The 15,893-nt window shown below is 45.1% G+C and overlaps 1 protein-coding gene across 1 annotated transcript; it reads left to right on the top strand.

The window, feature by feature from the left end:
• The first annotated feature begins 4,168 nt into the window (after positions 1 to 4,168).
• LOC126995281 (uncharacterized) lies at positions 4,169 to 6,401 on the top strand. The gene is made up of 3 exons (XM_050854770.1): positions 4,169 to 4,385; positions 4,967 to 5,627; positions 6,392 to 6,401. The coding sequence occupies exons 1-3, from the start codon at positions 4,169 to 4,171 to the stop codon at positions 6,399 to 6,401; spliced, it is 888 nt and encodes a 295-aa protein (XP_050710727.1).
• The last annotated feature ends 9,492 nt before the right edge of the window (positions 6,402 to 15,893 follow it).

The following is a 15,893-nucleotide window of genomic DNA, read 5'->3' as shown; positions in this document are numbered from 1 at the left end:
GAGGAAGCGGAGCCAGTTTCTACTTCACTAAGTAATGCGTCTACCTGGGCGGCGAGAGTCGTAACCCTATTCTCTAACCCTCTGATCCTCTGATCATCATTCCGTGTCTTAACGCAGAACCTACAAGAGTCCTTTCCTAGAAAGTACTGTGGTGCTATGCGGAGACCACATCCGGGACAACGCTTGAGGACAGACGGGATGGTGAAGATGTGGGTGAGGCAAGACGAAATATATGGGTGCGGCAAGATAATAACAAAGTCCGCAGCCGCGGTCAAGTCGTCAGGTCAAATCTCTGGGGAAAAGGGTGTGTCTAGGAAAAAGGGCCCCGGTTTTCCTACCTATCTAGACTGGAAACACTTGCCTATATATCATTATACTAAGAACTCACATGCGTAAATAAGACAAAAAAAAAAACTGTGTTCACTAGGTTTGCGTGGAAAGGTGAATTATTTAGTGTTTATGTATGAACACCAACACACGAGAATACTATTAAAGTCAACCACCCTGAAAAACGGCGGGGCAAACAGACAACACACACACAGAGACACAGAAGGATGAAATGACCGATATAAGATCCAGTCATGCAGAGCGAGAGCCAGCCGGCAGACACAGGACCATTAATTAATTAATGAACCAGTGCCAGTATGGGTTAAAAGCTCCGTAACACAATTATTAGGCGAGGAAAAGAGAGCAAGCGGCCTGTAAATTGATACTTGAGTGTTAAGTGACGTCAACTAATTGCAGAACGAGACAGACCCACCGGCTGGATGATGGAGGGGGGGGGGGGGAGATTAAACATTAATCCATTATGAAAGAACTAGAGTATGCGTTGATAATTATGACAAAATGACTACCTGGAATGGCAGACACACTGACTGACTAACGGTATACAAGACTGACGATGGGAGTGACTTAGAGTGACTAACGGATTGAGTAATGACAGACCGGATGGAATACAAGTGTGGGATGCATGAACCAACAGAGAAGTGTCAAATGAAAAGAAACAAAACATTAAAATATGAGAAAAAAACACAAAACAATCCATTACTAGCACCACTTTTGCAGCAGCAGCACCACCACCACCACCACCACCTCCACCAGCTTTTCAATATCTACTACCGATCTTCTCCCTCATATCCCTTACCCATTCTTCTTCCTTCACCACGCCAGCAGCCACCATTACCACACCCGCACCACGACAACAGCGATCACCATTCTCCATCACCACCACCACCGCTTCGTTTACCCAAAATCCTCCTCCACTAATTACACCTGATGGTCACGAAAGCCCATTAAGTACCTTCCCATTACCCATTCGTTATATTTATCTGTCTCGTCTCGTCTCGTCTCGTCTCGTCTCGTCTCGTCTCGTCTCGTCTCGTCTCGTCTCGTCTCGTCTCGTCTCGTCTCGTCTCGTCTCGTCTCGTCTCGTCTCGTCTCGTCTCGTCTCTCTCGTCTCGTCTCTCTCTCTCTCTCTCTCTCTCTCTCTCTCTCTCTCTCTCTCTCTCTCTCTCTCTCTCTCTCTCTCTCTCTCTCTGATATTCAAAGAGTTTCTAACTTTAACTTCCTTTTCTTCCCTATTCACAAGTATCAACCTCATTTTTGTCTCTTAAAACTCGCACGCTCTTCGGATTCTTTCCTCTTCCTCATTTTCTCTCTCTTCCTCCTCCCCCATCTCCCCTGATCCTCTCAAAAGCTATACAATTATTATTTTTTTTTTATATCCAGCTGGGTCCAATTCTTCCCTCCGTTCCACCACTATTATCACCACTATCTTGATCTCCCTCTCTCTCTCTCCTTCCTACCCATAGCATTCACCAACCTTCCTAACTACCTTCCATTTACCTTTCACCCTCCATGTCCCATTGCCATCACTCTCAATCAGTCTTACTCAAGCGCAGCAACTACCAGACACCACAGCCCATTCTCTTTTTACTCTTTCCTTTCTTACAACGACCGTAGAAAAACGTTTTGGAAAGCCCATTTTCAACCTTCACCCACCAACTCCACCTTCATTCACAACTATCAGCACTTTCACCCCTAACACCCATCTTACACAACCCTCTATCTGTACACAACTTTTATTCTGCCGAGCATCCTCTCCTCCTTCCCTCAACATGTCCCTCAATGCAGTTTGGCTAGTGGGAAGAAAAGGTGAACGGACACCTAAAGGCGTGGAGAGAGAGAGAGAGAGAGAGAGAGAGAGAGAGAGAGAGAGAGAGAGAGAGAGAGAGAGAGAGAGAGAGAGAGAGAGAGAGAGAGAGAGAGAGAGAGAGAGAGAGAGAGAGAGAGAGAGAAAATACATGCCAACAGGCATACACACATACAGGCAGAGAGACAAACAGATAGACATACCGACAGCGACAGAGGCAAACGAAAAGACAGGCAGAAACAAACAGACAGGAATGCAAATAGAGAAAAAAAACAAATTATAGTTGAAAAACATTAAAGACCAGAAGAAATAACAATAAATTAGGACCAATATCAAAAAGACAACATGGCAGGCTGAATTCATAAATGCAAAAAAACTAAACGTAAACGATAATAACAAAGAAATGTAAAGGACAAGGGGCATAAACGAAGGGAGAGGTATGACATTGACTTTCCTTAATTGCACTGAAGGGTGAGAAAAAAAATAAAAAGGAGAAATAATACAGTTGAAAATGAAAATATCAATAATAACAATTGAGTAAAAATAATGAAACTGAGGGAACGCCAGTTTGATGAGTTTATTTTTTTAATATTAAGTCGGAAGTCCTCTTCCTCTGCACCATTTCCCTTCCATGATAAAAAAGTTGGAAAGTTAAAAGGTGAGTAAAAGCTGCAAAAACGTGGAAGGATAAAGAGAGAGGGAGAGGAGGAAAGGAGTGAGAGTAGAGGGGAAGGTGAGTATAAAAGAGAGAGAGAGAGAGAGAGAGAGAGAGAGAGAGAGAGAGAGAGAGAGAGAGAGAGAGAGAGAGAGAGAGAGAGAGAGAGAGAGAGAGAGAGAGAGAGAGAGAGAGAATTCAAGATCAACAAAGCATATACACGCACTGGCACAAGAAACTCACTCATAACCACACAAAGGACGTGTAGGAGACAACAAGCAGTGGAGGAAAAAAAAGAGAAATATGAGACGCAGAGAGTACAGGAGGCAAAAAAAAACTTAACAAAAAAAAGAGAAACGGATCAAAGAAACCAAGGTACATACCACACACACCCACACACACACACACACACACACACACACACACATTGCGCAGAGAGACGACTTGAATGAGGAAAACAGTAAAGTATCACACAACTGGAGCTCAAAGTTAATAAGTGAGCTCCAAGAAAACATGAGCCTGAGTGCCACTTCACTATTTTTCACTTATTACTCAACGTTTCTTTCCAATTAAAACGTTTGTCTTTCTTCATACGCCTTGATTTATGCCTTTAATCTCCTCCAGTGTGCCTGATTCTTTTTCCCTTCAACAATTCTCATTTGTCTCATTTTTGTTTCTTTTCGACGTTATTTTTTTTTCTCTAATTTCCTATTCCTTATAATATTTTCTTCTTTGTTCCTCTCTTCTTCCACTTTCCTTTTCGTTTTCGTTCTGGTATTAAATGTTTTTTTTTCTATTCTCGCTGTTCTTTATTTTTTTTATGTTACTATAAGTTTCTCCTTTCCTTTATTCTTTTACTTTCTTTTTCAGCGTCATTTCAGCGTCATAATCATCTGCCTCCTCCTCCTCCTCCTTTTTCTTTTTCTTTTTCTTTTTCTTTTTCTTTTCCTTTTCTTCTTCCTGTTCTTTCTTCTTCTTCTTCTTTTTCTTTTTCTTTTTCTTTTTCTTCTTCTTCTTCTTCTGCTTCTTCTTCATCTTCTCCTTCAAGTCTCGTCTACACGGCCGCGCTGTGTAGACGTGCGTTCTCCTGCTGCTCCGTCCGTGGATGCCCTGCCTTCCACGGAATAAACGGTGTCTAGGGGACATGGCGGACGAGCACTCCTACTCGGCGGCTTCCGGACACTGCCCCTGAGGAACGGCACCTATGGTCTGAAGAGACTGAAGGTTTGGAGGACTCTACAGAACTTGACCCTCGCTTTTGTTCGGATGATCACGTGGCCAGAGCTAGCAAGCGGCTCAAGCCGGATGATCCTGGCCGCCTACCCCCCCCTGCCTCTCCTGTCAAAGCTGCCGCCGCACCCATGGAGGGTGTGCAGTCTGGTTGCTCCGAGACTGTCCTTGTCGACAGTGAGTTGCCCCTGGAGGACACGCACCCAGCCGCGGATCCTGCTGCTGCAGCCCGCCCCACGCCTGCCCCGCGCCGCCCCACCCGCCGCCGCCTTGACTTCCCCGTCGAGGCCGGGCTGACGCCAGCCCAGCAATGCGAATGGTTTGCTTTCTCTTCTTGCAGCAGTGGCTGTGAGTTGGAGCCAGGAAGGTAGGAGGTCCGCTCTTATCTCACGGTGAGGGGATGACGGCCCCCCTAGCTACAAGCAGCTCGTGGAATGCAGCGGGCGGCAGCGCACACCGTCATCATCCATGTGCCGTCTCTCTCTATATGAACGCCAACCTGATTGCGACCCCAGACTTCCTGTGCGCAGGTATGCAGGCACGGCCCCACCCCCGCTCGCAGCTTGAACGGTGGTTGGGTGGCGTCCACGTCCCGACGTAGTGCTCCCTCTCGGGTCGTAAGTTGGAGTATTTACATCATGGAGCCTGACATCATCTGCCACTGTTGCCGGTGGGGCCATCAGGAGTGGCGCTGCAGATCGGCCCCTCGGTGCAGGTATTGTGCAGGCACGCACAAATCAGCTCTTTGCCTCCAGAGGATCCAGGCGGGCACACCCGTTCCCCGAAAGTGCTGTAACTGTGGTGGTGAGCACAATGTCCACTACCACTCCTGTCCGGTGAAGCCTAAACCATCTAGGGCCGCGGCGCCTGACCTCCACCCTCAGCAGGGCCGCCCTAGGCTTGTGTTCCCCCCTGCTCCTCTCCCTCAGTCCTCGGCTTGGGCCCGGGGGTTCCCTCGACGTTCGAGTTTCCGCCCCTGCCAGGGAAGTCCACACCTGCTGCCCCAGCCTCATCTGCTGCCACCCCTGTGCCTCGCCAGACTTCTGCCCCGGCACCCCAGCCGCAGCCTACCGTCCCCCCTGTGCCAGCTGCCAGTCCACCCGCTGTTGCTGGGTCGAACCCTGTCCTTAATCAGATCCTCGCTGCGGTCACCCAGCTGCAGGAGGCGCTGGCTGCGACGATCTCCAGGGTGGCGGCCTTGGAGCAGCGAGTCTCCACGTCCCAGCCTGCGCGTGAGCTCCTCTCCATCCCAGCCCCTGCTCCATCTTCAGCCCCGGCCCCGTGCCCTGCCCTGCAGTCTGCTGGTGAGGCCATGGACGTCGATAGTGGGGATAGTGTGGTTCCACTTGCGGGCCAGATGCCGACCACCCCTGCAACCCCACTGGCTGTGAAGACTGAACCTGCCAAAGGAACGGCCGAACCCCGCCATAGCCAGACGGGTCCTTCGCCTTCACCTGCTGATCCTCCACCGCAGTGGGAGGCTACACTCCAGGTGCTGCTGGCGCAGTTTGCTTCCCTGACTCAGCAGGTGGCCGAGCTCCATCACCGGATCACCCCACTCCTTGAACGACAACCACCCCCTCCTGACCAGTGGGTGTGTCCGCCTCTTAACTTGGAATGTCAACGGGCTGCATGCCCGCTTCACTGACCTTCATTCCTATGTAATAACTCATAGGCCAGATATCGTTGCTCTTCAGGAGGTTGGGCCGCGGGTGTCGGACCTGAGGGGTTATGATTTATATGTCTTAGATGGCGCAGCAGGCAGCACCCGGGGGATGGCTACGTATGTCAGACAGGGGACGGCGATAGTTTTTGAGGAAATGGGTATTAATGAGGGCATTGAATATATCACTGTTTCTTTACTCCATACGGATGAAACCCTATTTTTTGTTAACACGTATGTTCATGCGGGGGCTTTAAATCTTGCAAACTTTCCTGATTATGTTCATGAGGAGCCGACTGTTCTTGTGGGGGATCCTAACTCTCGCCACCGGGATCTTGGTAGTCACCGCACCAGCAATGTCAATGGTGTACGCTGGAAGGCCTTCCTTGATGCCTCCGAGACGGCTGTCCTCACGGGGAACAATGTGCCCCCACATCCTCCCTTCTCCCTTGTTGTTTACCTGCAACAATAAATGATCAATCAATCAATCAATCTTCTTCTTCTTCTTCTTCTTCTTCTTCTTCTTCTTCTTCTTCTTCTTCTCCTTCTCTTCCTGTTCCGGCGCTACTCTCCTAATAACAGTGAAGAATATTAAAGCATAAACTCTCGTTATGAGTACTCACTCTTTTTATTACCTGCTACTTGTAGACTTGTAGCTTGTGTCCATGCATCTCTTGATCCTCCCCCTCAGTGGCGGGTAAAATCCTCGAGAAGATCATCAGAGACAAACTCGTTAGGTTCCTTGAAGACAACATCATTTCCGATGCTCAGCACGGTTTCAGGAACAAGCGCTCATGCTTAACCAATTTATTGGACTTCTTCCAAGGTATCTATGAAAACTGGGATAATCATATCCCCAGTGATGTTATATATCTAGACTTTCAGAAAGCCTTTGACAAAGTGCCACATGAAAGACTCCTCAAGAAACTTAAGTCGGCGGGATTAGGCGACGATCTGACAGCGTGGATCAAAGACTGGCTCACTGAAAGAAAACAACGAGTTGTACTCAACGGACAGGCCTCCGAGTGGCTCCCGGTCACAAGTGGAGTGCCACAGGGGTCAGTGCTGGGACCCATACTTTTCATCATATACATCAACGACCTAGAACTAGGATTAAAATCCAATCTTACAAAATTTGCCGACGACACAAAGGTGGGTGGGAAGGCCCTCACGACGGCAGACTGCGAAATTATCCAGAGAGACCTGGACCTGATCACTCGGTGGTCGGAAAAATGGCAGATGTCCTTCAACACTACCAAATGTAAAGTAATGCATATTGGATCCAGAAACAGCAACCACATATACCACATAGGTGGCGAACCACTACATGTTGTGCAAGAGGAAAGAGACCTCGGGGTCACCATCAGCAATGACTTGAAACAAACAAAACACTGCAAGTCCGCCTGTAAGAAAGCCAATACAATGCTTGGGTTCATATCGAGGAACTTCGAATACAAGACGCCGGGAGTTATGTTATCCTTGTATAATTCGCTGGTAAGGCCCCACCTGGAATACGCCGTGCAATTCTGGTCTCCTAATTACAGGAAAGACATTTAATTACTTGAGAGAGTACAGCGCCGCGCCACGAAGATGATACCATCACTGAGGACGAAACCCTATGAAGAACGACTCGAGCGACTCAACCTCTTCACGTTGGAAAAGAGACGACTGCGGGGAGACATGATACAAGTCTTTAAGTACCTGAACAAGCTCAGCAACGTTGATCACTCCAAACTCTTCACGCTACAAACTAACCTGAGAACAAGAAACAACGGAAAAACAATTCAAGCAAAGCGATGCAATACCGACATCGGCAGGAGTTATTTCTCAAATAGAGTTGTTCGCCACTGGAACAGCCTTCCTTCAGAAGTGGTTAGCGCAGAGACCATCAACTCCTTCAAGAAACGCATTGATCGCCACTTTGCTGCAACGGGTGTGAACTGAACGTTCCCAAGAGTAGGTACACAAGTGCTTTAATCCTTCCCTGCAAGCCACTCCTATGGCAAACGGATTGATTAAATCACTGAACGCAGGCAGCCTAGTAATGAGCCAACAGGCTTTCTGCTGCCTGCTAGTCCATGTTTCCATGTTTCCTCCTCCTTTTGCTTTCCTCCTCCTGCTCCTCTTCCTCCTATTCCTGAATGTCACCCACCGTCGTGTACTTGTAGTGATATTTGTTCGTTTGTGTGTGTGTGTGTGTGTGTGTGTGTGTGTGTGTGTGTGTGCATCGAGTCTCTCAGTTTCTTCTTCTTTTTCTTTTCTTTTAATTTTCTTTCTTTTCCCTTTTTCCGTAATCGTCTTTGCTGCTGGGCCTCCTTATAATTCAACTTTTTCTTAGTTTGTTTCTTTCTTTGTTTCTTTCTTATATATCAATATTTTTCTTTAACTTCTTGTTCTTGTTCTTTTTTTTTTCTATTTAGTTGTCGTTCACCCCTTTCTTCTCTTCCTTCACCTCCGCCATTAAACCATCCATTTCATTATTTTGTTTCAGCTTCATTCACTGCCATTCCTCTCCACCCATCAGCACCAACTACCACCAATACAAACCACCACGGATATTTCTTAACTGTATTTTCCAAAGAAAGATTAGACGATATACCTCAGGGAGAACAGATCTACAGGGGAGAAGAGGGAGAAGGATCAACCAACATCAACGTAAGTAGGGAGGTCGTGATTAGACAGATAGATAGCCTCAAAGTTATTAAGGCGCCAGTGCCAGATGAAATTTTCCCCAGGGTAATAAAGGAATGTAAATCTGAAATCAGTGGGCAGCTAACATAAGTTTTTAGGAAGTCGCTAGACACGGGTGGTGCCTGTTTCATGGAGGCAGGCACACGTTATTCCAATATTTAAGAAGGTAGACAAATATTTTATGCAAAACTATATGCCGATTAGTTTGACGCCAGTTATAGGTAAAATGCTTGAGTCAATATCATATATTAGTATTTGGGACCATTTTGACAGACATAACTTAATTCACGAGTCACAGCATGGGTTTATTAAAGAAAAGTCGTGCCTTACTAATCTTTTATACGTGGCAGCTGACAATGATGAGAGTTACGATGTAGTTTATTTTGATTTTAGTAAGGCCTTCCTTAAGGTACCACACCAGAAACTGTAAAATAAAGTAAGGGCACATGGAATAGGAGGGAAGGTTTATGATTGGATTAGGGCGTGGATTAGCGACAGGAAACAGAGGGTTACCATTAACGGTAAAAAAAATCCGAATGGGTAATGTTACCAGTGGGGCTCCTCAAGGTTCAGTTTTAGGCCCGCTTTTATTCATTATCTACATCAATGACATAGACAATGGTATGACTAGTGACATCGGTAAATTTGCGGATGACACCAAAATATGACACACTATTAGGACAAGGGAGGATGCTAGAGCACTGCAGTAGGATCTCAACAAACGGTCAGCTTGGTCAGAGAAATGGCAGGTGAATTTAAACATCACCAAGTGTAACGTACTAAGTGTAGGAACACGCAATCCATTACACGGGTATAGTTTAGATTCCACAGCGATAGGTAAAGCTGAGTGTGAAAGGGATTTGGGAGTGTTAGTGAACTGTGACTTAAAACTAAGGAAGCAATGTATTAGTGCGAGGAATAGGGCTAACAGGGTTTTAGGCTTTATTAACAGAACGGTAACCAACAAAAGTGCAGAGGTCATCCTCAGACTCTATTTAGCGTTAGTTAGACCACACTTAGATTATGCTGTCCAGTTTTGGTGCCCACACTACAGAATGGACATCAACTTGCTAGAATCAGTTCAGAGGAGGATGACCAAGATGATTCAGGGGATGAGGAACCTCCTATATCAAGATAGGCTGAAACTTCTCAACTTACATTCCTTAGAAAGACTAAGAGTGTGGAGAGAACTGATAGAAGTATTAAAATGGGTCAAGGGTAAAATATAAGTAAATTTCCGATAATCAGCCAGCAGGATAGAAAACGCAGTAATGGATTTAAATTAGACAAGTATAGATTTAGGAGGGAAATAGGCACGCATTGGTTTAGTAATAGGGTGGTGGGGGAATGGAATAGACTCAGCAATCACTTAGTGAGTGCAGGGACGATAGCTTGTATTAAGAGTAGACTTGATAGCTGCATGGACGAGGATGACTGGTGGTAGTGGGAGGGAATCTGGAGCTGCCCTGTGTAGGCCATTTGGCCTCTTGCAGTCTCCCTATGTTCTTGTGTTCTTATGCTCTTATGTTACCACTGTCACTGACACTAACATAATCCCCCACTACCAACACCACTACCAATACCGTCAACGAAGTTAACATCATCACCAACATATTACCACCATTATCATCACCACCACCACCATCACCACCACGAACCAATGAATGCCTCTGCACATTGCGTGATTAGATTAATGACCGCCGTGAATGAGCCACTGAGGCCTGAGGTAGGTAAGCATTGGTTCGTGTACACGGAGGAAATAAAGAAAAATGAATTAAAGAGCAGAAGGAAGAGAACGATTCAATTCAAGGTAATAATACCTCAGGCTGCCGCTACACACGCGGTGCCTAAAAATGCTAGACGTAATATTCTGGGTTTTCTTTCCTACTCATTTCTCGTTTTCAATTTGGCTCCGGCAGTCTGAGAAAGCGAATATTTTTGTAGGTCACATAGTGATGTTTGGAGGAGGAGGAGGAGGAGGAGGGGGAGGAGGAGGAGGAGGAGGAGAGGAAGAGGTGGAGGAGAGGGAGTAAGAAATTGTTCCAAGGGAGGTGAAAAGGCAAGGAAGAAAGGCGAAAAAGAAGAGGAAAAAATACAACATCGGCAAATCAAGCGAGAATAAAATATAAATGAAAACGTGAGGAACAAAAAAATAGTGACTGGCTTAATGTTTTCAAACCCTAAAACGCCAGGAAAAAAATCAAAATACCCGGATAACCAGACACGTGAGAAATCTTCAAAACTTAACCATTCTTAAACATTTACTTTTTTTACGTGAGATACTTGTCATAGAAGTCTCTCTCTCTCTCTCTCTCTCTCTCTCTCTCTCTCTCTCTCTCTCTCTCTCTCTCTCTCTCTCTCTCTCTCTCTCTCTCTCTCTCTCTCTCTCTCTTTTTCTCTTTTTCAAATATGGTATAAGGTGTTGGGTAACGATTACATATTTTACACACACACACATACACACGCCCCCCCCCCCCCCCACTCACACACACACACACACACACACACACACACACACATAATGACTATTAGAAAGCATGCTGCCGAAAACTTGTCGCATCCGTGAGGTTGGCAGGCGTGGTTGGCCTTTCTGCGGCTCTGTTGCTGATGATCAAACGGAGCCAACATGTCATGGCAAATACCCGGCGACAATTAAATAGTAATCGGTCCACTATAATCATTTATCAATTGGGTCAGATATTACCGCCCATTATAGTGATGAGTGATGCCAATAGTGAGGAACGGTAGTATAAAAATAAAAAAAAACGATATGCCCCTCCCTTAAAAAAAGACACCAGAGATTATAACATCTAGATCCCCGCTAATTACCTATACAAAACCAAATAATCCGGTGTTTATTGGCAGAAAGGTTATTTATTCCTGATTTGCAATGGAGAGCTTCAGATACACCACACGGAAAGGTTATATGAACTTTATATTCATTCACAGTATTTACACAAAACAACTTACATAAATATCAAACAACAAAAGATACCATCTTTGCCGGAAAGCGGCTGCTAAAAAAGGGCGGCGATACACCAGAACACTAAAATATCCCAGTCACCTTATGTCTTTAACTTAGGGCTCCTAACCTGTAGGTCATAACCCCCTGAGGGTGGATGATGATTGGCTGGGTGCTCGCGAAGGCTAACTAGAAAGAACTTGGGAAATTTTCTTAATATCTTATCGTCTTGAGATTGTTTTTAATGCATTTCTTCTGCTAGTGCTGTATGTTTCATTTGGTGAGTGTTGAGATCTAGGTATATTTCAAGGCACGTCAGGGCCGGGAAGGGTATGGGTGAAAATTAGTGTATTAAAAAAGTTGCGTAAAGCGCACTGCAGATATCAGGCGGTCGTATGGGTTTCAAGAGTTTGGGAAAAGGGTCGCGAGTGCAAGAACATTGGGAAGTACTGCAAGTTTAGCTGCTGGGAGCGATTAAATAATCGGCTAAACAGCATGAGTTGAAAATTAATTACATGAGTCTTCAAACAAAATAAAAATATTTATCTACGGACAAGCATTTGAAAACATTGCTTATTAAAAAAGAAGGGTGTGGCTGTTAAAATTACATGTGTACGTGTTCAGAGTCACTGGGTAAAGACTGTGGCTGCCGTGCTACACTTATGCTGGGATCACACATCCGCGATTTCTCTCTGCGACGGTTGGCGATTTTGAAAATTTCCGAAATCGGCATATACGCTCGACATCGTAGCGACGTCCCTGCGATTAGTCGCAATAGTCGCGCGGTAAAGTTCGCACGACTTGCGGGTGCCGGCCCGTCGCGCGAACATTTTGAAATGTTCAAAAAGTTCGCAAAAGTCTGCGATATTGGCTAAATCGCACTACTATTCGCACGGTTAAGCGAGAGACCATCGCAGTATGCGCTCGCATACCCTTGTCAAACGCAAGGGGTCGCGGTGTATGCGAGCGTATATGCGAGCGACTTTGTACATCGTGCGTATGGCAGCAACGCTGCTTTGGGAAGCGAGATGGCAGCGAGAGAGCGGGAGGGTGTGAAAAACCGTTGGGGTCTTGGCGAGGGAGTCGGAGGGACCGCTCGCTCGCACTCAACACTGTCCTGCCACACGCCGCTACCCTACCCGCCTGCAAAATAATAACCTAATCTTCATGAATTTATAATAATAGCATATTATTCCTAACTGTTAAATAATACCTTAATGTTCATGAATGGAAAATAATAGAATAGTATTCCTAAATGCAAAATAATACCCTAGTTGTCATAAATGAAGAATAATAGAATAGTATTCCTAACTGCTAAATAATAGCCTAGTTTTCATGAATTCAAAATAATAAAATAGTATTCCTAAATGCAAAATAATAGCCTGGTTTAACAAAATGAAAAATTATAAGCTAGTGTACACAGTAAAATTATTAGCTAGAGTACACAGTAAAATTATTAGCTAGAGTACACAGTAAAATTATAATGTATTTCTCTTGACTACTTCATTAGCTTATTATCAAGTTATTACAGATTGTAAAACTCTTTCCACTTACAATTTATTACAGAAGTTGTAGATACGGTATAACATGCAGAAAACCTTACACCATACGAATAAAATCCAATACTCCTCAAAACAACTTACTTCGTTCCCAGAAGATCACGACCCCCAGGTTAAGAACTGCTGAATTAGAAGCAAGAAACAATAAAGCAATATCAGCGACAGCAAGGGAGGATAGCACGGGCTACTACTTACTTGAAGCACTGGGTGGTCGTTACTAACCTACTATCAAATTTGAGTCGACACAAGTAACTGGCGTTGCCAAATGGGAATTATTTTACCAAAATGAAAACCTATAAGGTTGATCAGCCGAAATAGTAACCTTAGCTTTAGAGCGTCGGGATATGCAGGGTACCAAGATTAATTTCTGGTTAGTTAGTGTGTGTGTGTGTGTATATATATATATATATATATATATATATATATATATATATATATATATATATATATATATATATATATATATATATAATATTTGGTGTGTGGGGGATGGATGGAAGAGAGAGCGCGAAGTATTGCCCGCCTATATGGGTCGTACAGCGACGCGCCCAGGACGTTTTCTCAACCATGCGTGCGACGTCGAGCGGCTAGACGAGGGGCGGTCGCGCATAGTCGCCAGGCCCTGTGTCCATCGCGAACCGTCGCAACGGGTTTTATTTTCAAAATTGGGCTCCTCTGCGTACAGTCGCGCGCATTCACGCACGATTCACCTCGACGTCCCCTCGCCAGTCGCTCTCGTGTGCGTATAGGCGAGCGACCCTCCCTCGCCATGTTGCTGTGAGTTGAAACAGAGGCAAACGCGCAGAGACAATGGCGATGCTCCCACGATTTCGTGCATTTTCAAAATCGCCAACCGTCGCAGAGCGAAATCGCAGATGTGTGATCCCAGCATTACCTGCACACTTATACCCAGAGTCTAAAAAAATACACGGTTATCCCACGCGTAGGAAGATGACATCACACGGTCCCTATGTATGATTCTAGAGATTTACCTTCAGGCTTCTGGCTTTCCATATAGAAAACAAAAAAATAAGGAATAACTTGTGACAAAAAGAACGCAAGTTAAAGGAAGAGGAGACGAAGAATCTAGCAGCAGAATCGTGTGACGTCATGCGCGAAATGTTTCAATATTGGAACCCAGAAAGGAATGACTGTTTATTCTTAGACTGTAGATAGAAACTTTAATTGTAAGCGTATTAGTATAATTAAGCGTACAAGAATTCGTTCGCTATTGTCTCTGATGTGAGTGGTCCATTACCAGGTGTGTGTACTGTGACGGCGTGCAATCATGTAGGTGCAACTGTAGCTGCGGAAGCATGTTTGTGTAGGAGTTTGCATAGTACAGTACGTTTATTTAGCTGTTCTCTGTCTTTGGCAAGAGCATGCCTTATCAGGCCCCCAATAGAAGGTGCATCATGCCGGTAATGAAGGAGATAGTGGCGCGGAATCAGCACTGCAGGAAGGAACGGCAGAGAGGTGAAGCGTTGCGGAGGTGTTTGCCCCCCCTCTCTCTCTCTCTCTCTCTCTCTCTCTCTCTCTCTCTCTCTCTCTCTCTCTCTCTCTCTCTCTCTCTCTCTCTCTCTCTCTCTCTCTCTCTCTCTCTCTCTTGTTGGGGGATGAAGGAGACTACAGTTGGGGGATGAGGGAGACTACAGTTGGGAGATGAGGGAGGCTATAGATGGTCGATTAGGGAGACTAGAGTTGGGGGATGAGGGAAACTACAGTTGGTGGATAAGGGAGACTATAGTTGGGGGATGAGGGTGACTATAGATGGTCGATTAGGGAGACTAGAGTTGGGGGATGAGGGAAACTACAGTTGGTGGATGAGGGAGACCAGAGTTGGGGGATGAGGGAGACCAGAGTTGGGGGATGAGGGAAACTACAGTTGGTGGATGAGGGAAACTACAGTTGGGGGATGAGGGAGACTACAGTTGGTGGATGAGGGAGACTACAGTTGGTGGATGAGGGAGACTAGAGCTGGGAGATAAGGCACACTACAGCATGGACACGCAACGCATCGGTCCTAAAACTTGGCTTCGTGACATATGACAAAAAAACAACAACACTAAAACAAATACTCAATATATTTTCCAGTACGGGGAACAACACCGATAAAGCCTCCAGACAGAAGGGCTCAACGTTGGGTTAGTATTGAGGTAGACATTTGCAAAAACAATAAAAATACAAGGTTCTTTTTAATATTTCACGTGTCAGTGCCTAACAATGAAGGCAAGCAGGATACACAAAAAAATGTAGAAATCCATATTTCCCAAATTCACCGCGTGCCCGTGAATTATTAATCCCAACAAATTAATACTTCAACTCAAGATCTGCCGCAAGGTTTCGTCGTGGGAATGCTAAGGAGATGCACATGCTCCTGTTCGCCAGATGACATAGAAAGTCTGTTTTGAAAAGTAATTTTGAACGTAAAGATGGATGCTAACTGCATGCCTCCCCCCCTCCCACGGCCTCGCCACACGCGACTTTCTACTCAAGCTCAACCTTTTACTGTCCAGATCCCTTACGCAAGAGTTAACCAGCATCTTCACTCTTTCATCCCTCATGCTGGTAAACTCTGGAACAATCTTTCTTCTTCTGTATTTCCTCCTGCCTACAACTTGAACTCTTTCAAGAGGAGGGTATCAGGACACCTCTCCTCCCGAAATTGACCTATCTTTCGGCCACTCCTCTAACTCTTTTTAGGAGCAATGAGTATCATGCGGGCTTTTTTTTTTTTTACATTTGTTACCTTTTTTTATGCCCTTGAACTGACTCCTCTGCTGTAAAAAAAATAAAAAAATAAAAAATAAAAAATAAAAGATTAATTGACACTAGATTCTTAATATGTACAACACGGTTTCAAAGTGAGAATGAATATGGCCTGCACGGGGTTTATAAACGCTGTGTGTGTGTGTGTGTGTGTGTGTGTGTTTATATATATATATATATATATATATATATATATATATATATATATATAT

Source organism: Eriocheir sinensis, chromosome 7 (assembly GCF_024679095.1).
Source record: "Eriocheir sinensis breed Jianghai 21 chromosome 7, ASM2467909v1, whole genome shotgun sequence".
Classification (NCBI taxonomy): domain Eukaryota; kingdom Metazoa; phylum Arthropoda; class Malacostraca; order Decapoda; family Varunidae; genus Eriocheir; species Eriocheir sinensis.
The sequence above is the reverse complement of the archived record's forward strand: the minus strand, read 5'-3'. Positions and strand labels throughout refer to the sequence as shown.